The following is a 12,996-nucleotide window of genomic DNA, read 5'->3' on the forward strand; positions in this document are numbered from 1 at the left end:
TAGATAGATAGATAGATAGATAGATAGATAGATAGATAGATAGATAGATAGATAGACAGATAGACAGATAGATAGATAGATAGATGAGAGAGAGATTAGATAGATAGATAGATAGATAGATAGATAGATAGATAGATAGATAGATAGATAGATAGATAGATAAACAGACAGACAGACAGACAGACAGACAGATAGAGACTCTCTTAGCTGTTGTTTTTTCTTTAAAGGAACATTCTACCAAGGGGATGATAGGGGCAATGCATGAAAATTGGTTGATCATTATTTGAATTTTCTCTTCCAACCCCACCCCCTTGCAGTGACTCCTTTGATCTCGGCACTGGGGTCTGCCTGCTTCGGATGAAGGATGGGCTGGACATGTCACGGATGATCAAGGCCCAAGGTGAGCGAATCCAAGAAATGTATTTGGAAGCTACAATCCGTCTTGCTTTAATTCTGGAAAAGAGAACAGGTTTCCTTAAAAAAAAAAAAAAACTATAGGTAATCCTTGAGTTATGACCACAGTTGAGCCCAAAATTTCCGTTGCTAAGCAAGACATTTCTTAAGTGAGCCTTGCCCCATTTTACGACCTTTCTTGCTACAGATGTTAAGTGAATCACTGCAGTAGTAACATGATTATGAAGTGAATCTGGCTTCCCCCATGGCTTTGCTTATCAGAAGTTCACAAAAGGGGATCATGTGACCCTGGGACACTGCAACCGTCATAAATATGAGTCAGTTGCCAAGCAATTTTGATCGTGTGACCCTGGGGGTGCTGGAACGTTTGTAAGTGTGAAAAAAACGGTCAGAAGCCACCTTTTTTCAGTGCCATTGTAACTTTGAATGGTCACTAAATGAACTGGTATAAGTCAAAGACTGCCTTAGACATTTTGAACCAGCATTTACTGTTGTAGCTTGTATTTCAATTTCTCTTTCCTACCTGTATTACTGAATTAGGTAGAAGGCAGGATATATATATATAGGTCAGTGGTTCTCAACCTGTGGGTCAGGACCCCATTTGGGGTCGAACGACCATTTCACGGGGGTCGCCAAACAATGCAGTCTGCCATTTTTTTCCCCTTGTCCTTAGCTGTGCTACTCCATTTTATTCTCTTGGCTTTTGAAAGCCAATAGAATAGACTCTCTTGAATAGAGTCTAATTCTATTGGCTTTGCCCTGCTGAGCCCGCCAAAAGTCTCATTCTGCAAATGGTGCTGCACCAGTTGAGTAGTCCTTGACTTACGACCGGTTGAGTAGTCCTTGACTTATGACCGGTTGAGTAGTCCTCGACTTATGACCAGTTGGGGGTCACGGCATTAAAAAGGTTGAGAACCACTGATATAGGTTATTTGTTAATTTATTTTTAAATAAACCAGTAATAGGAAGAGGAAGGAGGTTTATAAAGTAATACAGGCAGTATAAAAATCTGATAAATAAATAAATGCAGCCTTCATTAATGGGCTTTTTCTCTGTTTCCTGGGACAGTGAACCTGGGTTTTGAAGATCCAGAAGCTGCCTTGGGGAAGGAAAAACAGAAACGTAAGTTTGTCTCAAATAAGAAATGTGTCCTGTTAGGATCTGCCTATTTTCAGACTGCTCCAAATTCATATCAAGAGAGCTTCAAAAATGAGGACTGGAAGCTTGAAAGTACTATGGGAATTTTTTTATCTCTCTAATATTTTCCTGCAAGTGCAGGATCTGCTTTTTGTTGTTGTTGTTTGGCTCAACCAAGCGTTGATCCTTTGGTTGCAACAAGAATTGACTAACCGGCTTATTGCCCAGGTTTGATGTTGTGGGCTAAGTGTGACCCAACTGGCCTTCCTGCCTAAGACAGAACTAGAACTCACAGTCTCCTGGTTTCTAGCCTGGTGCTTTTAATGCTAAGCCCAGCTATCACTTAATGCCGGGAAAACTTTGGTGTTTGGAGATAATTGGATGAATGATATTCCGTAGCTGTTCGTAAAGCCAGTTTGGTCTTGTGGTTAAGACACCCAAGCTAGAAAGTGGGAGATTGTGAGTTATGTGGCTTATGGAGTGAAGGAACTGGATGAGGCTGTCGGCAGGCCCAGAGGATGGGAGAGAGGCTTTTGGAGAAGTTGGTGGCGTGGTGGCAGCAGCAGCGTTCTTCAGGGGTGAAAAGGAGTGAGGTCTCTTTAAGGAAAAGGTGGAAGAGACAAGATCAGAAAAAGGAAAGGAAGCAAGGTTGTCGGGCAGGAATACAAGCTAATTTGAGGGCTAATCCACATGGAGCTCCGTTTCCATCTGTCCTGTTTGCCATCGTTTGCTCCCTAGAGACTAAAATGGAAGATCTGTAACTTGAGCTGGCCACGAACAAGGAGTGTATATCGGAGGAGGTGACCCTTTGAGATCTGTACGCAACGAAATTTCATTTTGATGTATGCCGATTGGTGTACTTTCAAAGTGACAATAAATTTGTTGTTGTTATTATTATTATTGTTGTTGTTGTTATGTTTATGTTTCACTATAGGTGGCATGTTTAAAGTTGGCGCCGATGCCAGCATGGAGACAGTGTTCCAGAGCAAGCAGAAGAAGAAAAACATTGACATCTATTGGTTGTTTGATGATGGTGGTAGGTGAATTTGCCTGGAAATAATCATTCTTGTTTTGATTGTTGTTGTTTATGGCCAAAAAAAACCCCAACCCCCTAATAGCCTGGAAATACAGTTGGGACGATGACATTTTGATGGTCTCAAATTGTGACTTTTTTTTTTTAACCTGCAAAACTGGAAGGACACATTTATAGCGTGTGAGCGTGTCTATGAATAGGGCAAAGCTCAGACACATATGGGAAAGCCATAGAGACAGGGTGTTTTTTCCCCATGGTTCTTTACAACTCATTCATTGTCCTTTTATTGTATATATATTATGAACACTGATACATGTCTAGCACATGCAATTTTTAACTATATATTATTTCATTTGTTGTTGTTAATTGCGAAGTTGTGTCCAACCCATCGCGACCCCATGGACAATGTTCCTCCAGGCCTTCCTGTCCTCTACCATCTTCTGGAGTCCATTTAAGTTCACGCCTACTGCTTCAGTGACTCCATCCAGCCATCTCATTCTCTGTCGTCCCGTTCTTCTATTGCCCTCAATCTTTCCCAGCATTAGGCTCTTCTCCAGTGAGTCCTTCCTTCTCATTATGTGGCCAAAGTATTTGAGTTTCAACTTCAGGATCTGGCCTTCTAAAGAGCAGTCGGGGTTGATCTCCTCTAGGACTGACCGGTTTGATCGCCTTGCAGTCCAGGGGACTCGCAGGAGTCTTCTCCAGCACAATAGTTCAAAGGCCTCAATTCTTTGGCGCTCAGCCTTTCTTATGGTCCAACTTTCACATCCATACATTGCAACTGGGAAAACCATGGCCTTGACTATACGCACTTTTGTTGGCAGGGTGATGTCTCTGCTTTTTATTTCATAGATAATAGATAATGTGCCATCAAGGTGGTGCAAAGTCAACTATCTCAGATCTTCTCCAGATGAACGAATGAATATATAGATGTGTCTATCTTGTGTTTCTACAGGTAGTCCTCAACTTATAACAGTTCATTTAGTGACCATTCAAAGTTACAACGGCACTGAAAAAAGTGACTTATGACCACTTTTCACACTTACAACCATTGCAGCATCCCCATAGTCATGTGATCAAAATTCGGATGCTTTGGCAGCTGACTCATACTTATGACGGCTGCAATGTCCTGGGGTCACATGATCTCTTTTTGTGACCTTCTGACAAGCAAAGTCCATGGGGAAGCCAGATTCACTTAACAACCATGTTACTAACTTAACAACTGCAATGACTCACTTAACAACTGTGGCCAGATGTGGCAAAACTTACTTAACAAAGGCTTCAGTTAGCAACATAAATGTTGGGCTCAATTGTAGTCGTTAGTCGAGGACTACCTGTATCTCTGTGAGTGTAGATCTGCACACATACAAATACTTTGTAATTGCATATAAATGTGTTTGTATCCTCCCACCTACATGTGCATGCAGATAGAGAGATATAGAGATTATAGATATAGAGATTATAAAGAGAGAGAGAGAGAGAGAGAGAGAGACAGAGAGAGAGAGAGAGAGAGAGACAGAAAGACAGAGATATATAGATATAGAGTGTGATTGTATGTATGTATGTGTATGTATGTATGTATGTATGTATGTATGTATGTATGTAGGTCTTTGGTTATTCGGGTTTTCTCCCGCGTCAAATTGGAAGTGTCTTGGCGACATTTCGATGAAGTCTCATTCGTCATCTTCAGGCTGGTGTTTTCGGCTTCGTGCTTCTAGGAGCACGAAGCCAAAAACACCAGCCTGAAGATGACGAATGAGACTTCGTCGAAACGTCGCCAAGATATTTCCAATTTGATGCGGAGAAAACCCGAATAACCAAAGACCTACATACAAACACCAGCGAAAACCTCAGAAAACATATATATGTATGTACTGTATGTGTATAAAGGCATAGCTACATAAATAATTATTATTATTTATCATTATTGCATGTAATATGCTTATTATATATTATATTGAATGTACATACACATATATATGGTGAACCATATGTCTGATTCACCAAACTTTACACGATCCTCAGCAATTGTGAGAGAGCTCACTTGGGACATAATATTCTTTTCTTTCCATCTCTTCATTGATTCTCATGGGCAAGTTCTCCATCCATGCAGAATGGTTATTTCCAAATATAGTGGGATGTGTGAATGGCCTTGGGGGTAAGATAAAGCAGGAAACACTTAGACAACAGATGGAGGTGCTCCCAAGGGATTAATAGTCAGAGGAAGAAACTTAGAAGCACCCCACCCTAATTAATCGTGCGGTTAAAAGTGATAGTGGGAAGTGTGTACCTTCAGACTTGCAAGATTTTATTAACACAGCCTTACAACAAAGCAGAATTAGCTTATCTATTTGTATTTCCTGCCTGGGCACAATGGCTCAGTGGTTATGACACTAAGCTTGTCAGCTGGAAAGCCGACAGCTCAGGTTCAACACCCGAGTTCTGTGCCACGTGGTGAGTTCCCGTTCCTTGCCCCAGTTCCTGACTACCTAGCATTTGAAAGCAGGCAAATGCGAGTAGATTAATAGGTACCACTTCAGTGGGAAGGTAACAGCGTTCTATGTGCCTTTGGTGCACTGCCATGCTGTCCACATGACCGTGGAAATTGTCTTCGGACCACCTGGCCCCCTCGGCCAAGAAAAGGAGATGAGCACTGTGCTCTCGAGTTGGACATGATTGACAGGGAAACATTTACCTTTACCTTTATCCATGAAGGCTAACACCAGATGACAATGGGACCTGTTTGCCGTATTGAATTGGGACTTCAGCTGGTTAGGAAACCCTGGGAAAGATGTCTTCCCAGCAGAGCTAGGACTCTGCTTGTAAGACAGGATGTCATTTCTGGCAGTGTAGTTGTGCCATCATGTTCTGCAGCTGGTCTCTGGACTTTTTTCCCCCCTCCCTCCTTGCTTTGCAGGGCTGACCCTCCTCATCCCCTATCTTCTGACCCGCCGGAAACGCTGGAGCCAGTGCAAAGTCCGAGTCTTCATCAGTGGGCAGATCTCTAACATGGAGGAGCACAGAGAAGAGTAAGGGAGAAAGGGCAGGGATGGTGGGGAGATCAAAATCCAAAGCTAAACAGTTCCAGGAAGGGGCTGGCGATGTTTCCTTGGCAGCTAACCAGAGTTTGCTCAAGGAGATTGTAAATGGGAGACAGGCTGTCCCGAAAGATAGCACTCACACTTTGTCTTTAGATTGTCCCCAGAGTCTGCGGTGAAGTGTTGACTTTGCTTTGAAAGGCCTCTCCTATTCTCTTTGTTTATGGCACCTTCGGTCACGAATGCGCCAGGAAGAGGAGCCTGTATTTTATTGATTTGATTTGATTTGATTTCTATAGCCGCTCACCCCAGCAAAAAACTCTGGGCAGGTCACAGTTTAAAAGTATGTATGACAATTAAAATCTTAAAACCATTCTAAAACAATAAAAACCCTCAAAACCCTAAAGAACATTTAAAATGTCTAATTTGAGCAGATACGTAAAGCATCTGGCCTGTTAACAACATAACCAGGAGATTATAGATTTTTCTCGTCTTACTCTTTCTGTTCAACAGGATCCAGTTTCTGTTGGACAAATTCCGCCTGGGCTTCAGCGAGGTTGTGGTGCTGCCTGAAATAATGTGGAAACCAGAGGAGACCAGGTAGGTACCCTGCAATTTGTCCACAGTTATTGTTCCTGAGCCCTTGGTTTCCTAACCCAGCTCCTTTGTCTCAAACAAATACAGATACGACCACAACTGAGACCAGACTTGCTGTTGCTAAGCGAGACAGTTGAGTTTTGCCCCATTTTATGACAGTTGCCATAGTTGTCAAGTGTAACACTGCAGTTGTTAAGTAAGTAACATGGTTGTTAAGTGAATTTGGCTTCCCTGTTGACTTTCCTGGTCAGAAGATAGCAAAAGGGGATCTCATGACCCATCATAAATATGAACCAGTTGACAAGCGTCTGAGTTTTGATCACGTGACCACGGGAATGCTGCAACAGTCATGTGAAAATGGTCATAAGTCACTTTTTCAATGCTGTTGTAATTCTGAATGGTCACTAAATGAATGGTTTAAGTCGAGGACTACCTGTAAAAGAAAAAGAAAAGAAAGAAATATGAGAAAAAGCTAAAAGTGTAAAAAAAAATTTAAAAAAATAAAAGAAAAATAGTGAAGAAAGAAATATGCAAAAGCATAACTTCTGATCTTCTTTACAGCAGCTTTAAGTACAATTATAAATTTATCCATGGTTCTTCTTTCTATAATTAATACTGTCTAATCCTCCAAACCATAAATCATTCGTTTTTTTCCCTGTTTCAAGCTAAAGTCTATAAATGGTTTCCATTCAGCAATAAATGTAGAAATTGTCTTTTCTCTGATCAAATAAGTCTATTTGGTCCCATCATCTTCACCAACCATTTCTACCATTGTGGATAATGCTGAATCTTTCAATTTTTTTGTAAATAAACATAGAAGTCATTTCCAATTCAGTGGAAAGAATCATTTCACCCTCTTCGACATTAACAAGATGCTCCTCAAGTACTGAGTCAAGTTCTACATTTAAAGAACGATGGAGAGAAACAAGAATAGATTTAGAGAAGGGCAACAAAGTTGGCTGGGAGACTAGAAATGAAAATCTCTGAGGAGAGATAGAAATGGCCTTGAAAAGAGAAGAGTGAGAGGGAATGAAAGCAATCTTCAAACACAGTGGTCCCTTGATATTCAACTGCTTTGAAACTTACCAAATTTGGTACCCAACACATCTTGACACAAATTTTTTGATCCAGTATTCATCATACTCAACACACAAGTTAGAACTTGTTGGTGTTGCTGCCTTGTGACTCCCTACATTATTCCTTATGGGAAAAATTTGTTTGGTACACATCGTTTTTGGTGTTCATCACACCTTCTGGAGCCAATTAACGATGAGTACCAAGATACCAGTGTACCTGAAAAAGTGTCACATAGGAGAAGATCAAGACTTGTTGTTCTCCAGGGAAGGACATAGAATAATGCTTTCTGGGAGGATTTTAGTAAAATGGGATTGAACAGTAACAACAATTTGATAGTGGAGCCAGTGATCCAGAAAGCTGATGGGTATCCTTTCAATTGTGATGTCCAATGAGACCTTTGTCAAGAGATGTTTTTTAGGTTCCTACATGGGGCAGTAACTTGGATCGACTGAATGGCCTATATAGTATTCAGAGGCACAGATGTTTGAAACCTACAATGGTGGCCTATTCTGCAATTTGGGGCTGAGACTTAACCAGGAAAAAAGGAACTAGGCCAGAAAACAGGTTAATGTTGTTTTGTGAGAACATAGCCAATGGTAATGATGAAGCAGTTGCTCTTTCCGTGAACTTAACATGGCTTTAAGATTTCTGGGATAAATTATTTGAAGGTCTCTTTCTTAGAGGAACCGTTGAAAATCCACATGACCACCACCACCATCCCGATTCCAAGCCTTATTTCTTCCCACCCCTCAGCTTTCAGATTAGAATAGAATAACAGAGGTGGAAGGGACCTTGGAGGTCTTCTAGTCCAATCCCCTATTTAGGCAAAAAACCTTATACCATTTCAGACAAATTTTGCCCAGTCTCTTCTTAAAAACTTCCAGTGTTGGAGCTTTCACAGTTTCTGGAGGCAGGTTGTTCCACTGATTAATTGTTCGAACTGTCAGGAAATTTCTCCTTAGTTCTAGGTTGCTTCTCTCCTTGATTAGTTTCCATCCGTTGCTTCTTGTCCCACCTTCAGGTGCTTTGGAAAATACCTTGACTCCCTCTTCTTTGTGGTAGCCCCTGAGATACTGGAACACTGCTATTATGTCAATCCCAATCCTTCTCTTCATTAAACTAGACATATCCAATTCCAGCAACTGTTCTTTGTATGTTTTGCCCTCCAGTCCCCTGATTATATGATAATGAATGTTGGGCTTAGTAAGTTTATGAGAAATTTGACTGGATTAAGGATGTACAGAATACTTACTGAATTGAATAGCAGAATTAATTCATGTAAGCTAAGCAAGCATGCCTTCCATGTTTTTTTACTTCTTCAAAATTCTTTTCTTTCAAAAAGGGCGCAATTGGGCATGAGTTTGAAGCCAATTACAGTTGATTCTTGATTTACCACCATTCGTTCAGTGACCGTTCAAAGTTACAATGGCACTGGGAAAAGTATCTTATGACTGTTTTTCACTTACGACCTTTGCAGCGTCCCCAGGGTCATGTGATCAACATTTGGACCCTTGGCAACTGGCATGCATTTAGAATGGTTGCAGCGTCCTGGATCATGTGATCAATTTTTGCGACTCTGACAAGCAAAACCAATGGGGAAGCAAACGTTCACTTCACAACCATGTGCATAACAACTGCATGGTTCATTTAACAACCATGGGAAGAAAAGTCGCAAAATAGGGCAAACCCCACTTAACAGCAAGGTTTTAGTTTAGCAGTGGAAATTTTGGGTTCAGTTGTGATCCTAAGCCAAGGACTACCTGTATCATTTCTTGAGGGATGTGTGACGCTTGTCATTGGCTATCCAAAACCCATGTTCCATAAACAGTGAGGTTTCTATCCTTCATATTTCTGTTATTCTCTTCCTCTCTTTTCATACAACATCTTTTCTTCTTTCCTTTCCCCATGGCAGTTGCAAAGAATTTGAGGACCTTATAGCTCCATTTCGGCTCAACGAAGGCCAAAAAGATGCTGAAACCATAGAAGCCATGAAGAAGGAGATGCCGTGGAAAGTCACCGGTGAAGACCTGAGAATCTACAAGAAAAAGGTGAGAATGTTTGGGTCTGTATTTCTTGAGGAAAAAGAGACAAGTGAAGAGAATGTTTGAATGAAGATACCACACCACCTGTCTCCTGTCTACAGCACAGCACTTGCAACAATTTCAAGAAAATTCCACCTCCATTTGCAGGTGACCTTGAGGGCACAGATAAAACCCCAAGTAGCCCCAAGAACTGTCAGGGAGAGCACTAATGACTAATGAGAGCAAAGAAATAAGATCCTTCCAACTTCCCATCCCATCCTGTCAGAACTAATCCTTCCATTGCCCCCACTGTCCTGCCAAAACCGATAAGAAACAAAATGTTCATGTTGTTCTTCTTCTTCTTCTTCTTCTTCTTCTTCTTCTTCTTCTTCTTCTTCTTCTTCTTCTTCTTCTTCTTCTTCTTCTTCTTCTTCTTCTTCTCTTCCTCCTCCTCCTCCTCCTCCTCCTCCTCCTCCTCCTTAAAATAAAATAAAATAAAATAAAACAGTTCAGTTGCCTTTTTGAAAGAGTTGTCTTTGAGGTCACTTCTCAGCATAATCCTCAGCATTATCCTTCTTCTTAAAATAAAATAAAATAAAATAAAATAGTTCAGTTGCCTTTTTGAAAGAGTTGCCTTTGAGGTCACTTCTCAGCATAATCCTGAGCATTAACAAGTCTAGTGGCAGAAGTAAAAGTTCCCTTAAGTGAGCATCAGCTGCTGGTGATTTTCTAGATGTTTTTCCCCCCAGGATGATTAGTTCCTCTTCCCCTTAATCGCTTCCCTGTGATCGCCTTGTGGCCTCCCCTCCATATGTTACATCTCGCTTTTTTTCCCAGATCAACCAAGGCCAGCTAGACATTTCCATTCGAGCTGCGCTTTGAGAGTTAAAGGGAAGGGAAAAGGAAGAAACTAAAAACCCACTAAAACCCTCTTTTTTCTCTCCTCTCCAAGGTCTAGTCTGAGCAGCACATGCGTCTTCACGAGGTTGTACAAGATCACTCCCGCAATGCAGCCCTCATCGTCATGTGAGTCACGTCTTCTTTCTCAGAGTGGTCAGCATCCCTAATGGTTGTAGCGTTCTTACCTAGGGCAACGATGCACCCCTTTCCTTTTGGAATTAACTTTGTGGTGGTGGATGGGTCACCAAGCTGCCATTATTAAAGCGTTGCCTTGTTGATCCCTATTAATTTGAAAATTGTGCACGAGGGAACGTGGTCTGATTTGAATGCCAGTGTGGATTTAGTGGTTAAGGTACTGGACTAGGAGGAAAGAGATTTATGTTCTATCTTCAGGCCCAGAAGCATCCTGGGGGCTTTGGGGCCAGTTCCTAACTTTCATCCTACCTTACAAGGTTGTGGTGAGGGAAAAGTTGAGGAAAGAATACAATTTACATTAGCATAATCTCCTGAAGTAAAGGCAGAAGATGTGTGCACACGTTTGGCTACAAGATCAGCTGCATTCCAGTTTTACACAACAGAGTATTGGATAGAAAAGTGAAGACTCAGAAAATGCAGCTTTCTGAGGATACACTTTTAATCTCCCTGGCCACCATCCATAAGCTTAGGAACAGGAAATCTCCGGAGCTCATTGTGTGTCATTAACAGTTCCAAAGTACAGGTGTTTTGGGTCTTAAGTGTCCTATTCTTTTTTGTTTTGCTAGACAATTAAAACTCTTTAGGCACAAAAATAAACTACATGCCTCGCTATGAAAACAGATCTGATTCTGGGGGGTTTTGGGGGACATAAATTTTATTTTTTATCCCACCTTTATTATTTCTATAAATAACTCAAGGCAGCAAAGATATGTCTTCCTCCTCCTATTTCCCTCACAACAACAACACTGTGAGGTGATTTGGGCTGAGAAAGAGGGTCTGGCCCAAGATCAGCCCGCTGACATTCATGGCTAAGGTGGGACTAGAACTCACTGCCTCTTGGTTTCTAGTCTGGTACTTTAACCACTAGACAAAATTCATTTTAAATTTAATTTTAATTTAGAAAATTGTATACCTATTTGCAATTGCCCCTGGACATATACCCTCACCTGCTAGAGAAATAAACAGTGTCCCCCCTCCCCCCCAAAAAAAATTGACAGCAGGTTTGGGGAAAATAAGCAAAATATTTTATTTTTATTTATTTATATATCGCCTTTATTATTTTTATAAATAACTTAAGGCAGCGAATATATTCCACACACCACACCTTTCTCCTCCTATTTTCCCCACAACAATCCTGTGAGGTAAATTGGGTTGAGACAGAGTGACTGGCCCCATGGGGGTCACTCGGTCTCAGCCCAATTTACCTCACAGGATTGTTGTTATGGGGAAAATAGGAGGACAAAGGTGTGGTGTGTGGAATATATTCATTGCCTTAAGTTATTTATAAAAATAGGATAAAAAAGGCAGGACTGGAACTCATAATCTCCGGCTTTCTAGCTTGGTACTTTAACCATTAGACCAGGCTGGCTCTTTTTTACTATAGAAAAACAAAATCAACCAAGCTAATTTTATTTTTTTAAAAATAGGCTGTACCAAACACAGCTCAATCCCCCAGTGCTGCTTCTATCAATAGCAAACAGCACAGGTTGTAAAACAGGTTGTTAAACAGCGAACAGTCCAAAATGAAACTATAATTAATAACCAGCCCACACAAAAGAGTTTATTAAGGAATATTTGAGGCTAAGACGAGGCAATCAAATAATTACTTGGCCTTCAGTAGTTAACAATGAAAATAGTCTACAGTCAGCCCAAAAGTTCTCACCAAATGAAAAAGGCAATTGACTTAAAGGTTAATACTGAGATTTTCCAGCAATTAATGGGATTAAGTATTTCCATGTATTGTGTTGTTGTGCAAAGATCCAACATTGAGCCATGCAAATGAGGAGTCTTAGAAGATGCTGTGTCCAACCTTAGAAAATGGAAGGGCCATTCATCTGTCCTTCTAAGTTATCACTTTTGTTGTGAGATTGTTGCTTGCTTGCCAGCAGCATTTTTAGAACTCATGGCCTTGTATCAGAGCTTGTTCAAACACTGATCTAGTGTAGGAGATCAAGTTAATCAGGTAATGGCAGAAATTGTCTGCCCTGTCTTCGGGAAGGTCACTTCTGTTGTACACAGTGTTGTAGGGTACACACCGATTTTGTAATGTGGGGCCTCTCAGTTCCTTACAAGCAGATCCCTAACTCCTTCTCTGCCTTTCCTCAATTCTCTAGAAGCCTTCCGGTGGTACGAAAAGGAACCTGCCCCAGCTCCCTCTACATGGCCTGGCTTGAGACGGTCTCCAAAAACTTATATCCACCAGTGGTCTTCATCCGGGGCAACCAAGAGGATGCACTCACCCTCTACTGCCAATAGGGGGCAGCAGGATCACCAAGAAGCCTTGCGCAAACAGGCTATAAGGGGCTGCTGTCATGCCAGTCCAGCCACGGGGGGGGGGGGGAGTAGACTCCAAAGTCTTGACCGTCACCCCCACGGAAAGCAGAAAGACATTGCCATTGAGCAGGTCAGCATCACCAAGAAGCCTGGACTATCCATGCAAAACAAAGGAATTTTGCTGTTTTTTTTTTTTTTAAATCCCTGCTTGTTGTTGCGTTTGAACACAAAGGACCGATTCTGAATGTGCTTGTGTCTCCATACTCTGTAAATAGTGATACTTTTTGAATATTGTTATTTAATAACCCTG

General features: G+C 41.3%; 1 protein-coding gene across 6 annotated transcripts in view; it reads left to right on the top strand.

The window, feature by feature from the left end:
* Nucleotides 1-12,996, top strand: part of LOC120311014 (solute carrier family 12 member 3-like) — a 60,065-nt gene extending 47,069 nt beyond the window's left edge. For all 6 annotated transcript variants that reach the window (XM_039350119.1, XM_039350114.1, XM_039350113.1 and 3 more), the window contains 8 exons: nucleotides 318-400; nucleotides 1,483-1,536; nucleotides 2,486-2,587; nucleotides 5,502-5,613; nucleotides 6,136-6,222; nucleotides 9,209-9,344; nucleotides 10,276-10,343; nucleotides 12,527-12,996. In XM_039350119.1, coding sequence (XP_039206053.1) covers nucleotides 318-400; nucleotides 1,483-1,536; nucleotides 2,486-2,587; nucleotides 5,502-5,613; nucleotides 6,136-6,222; nucleotides 9,209-9,344; nucleotides 10,276-10,343; nucleotides 12,527-12,668 — 784 coding nt within the window. In that variant the 3' untranslated portion in view covers nucleotides 12,669-12,996. The remainder of the gene's footprint in view (nucleotides 1-317; nucleotides 401-1,482; nucleotides 1,537-2,485; nucleotides 2,588-5,501; nucleotides 5,614-6,135; nucleotides 6,223-9,208; nucleotides 9,345-10,275; nucleotides 10,344-12,526) is intronic.

This window comes from Crotalus tigris, unplaced genomic scaffold (assembly GCF_016545835.1).
Source record: "Crotalus tigris isolate CLP2741 ecotype Arizona unplaced genomic scaffold, ASM1654583v1 scf7180000018306.2785112, whole genome shotgun sequence".
Lineage (NCBI taxonomy): Eukaryota > Metazoa > Chordata > Lepidosauria > Squamata > Viperidae > Crotalus > Crotalus tigris.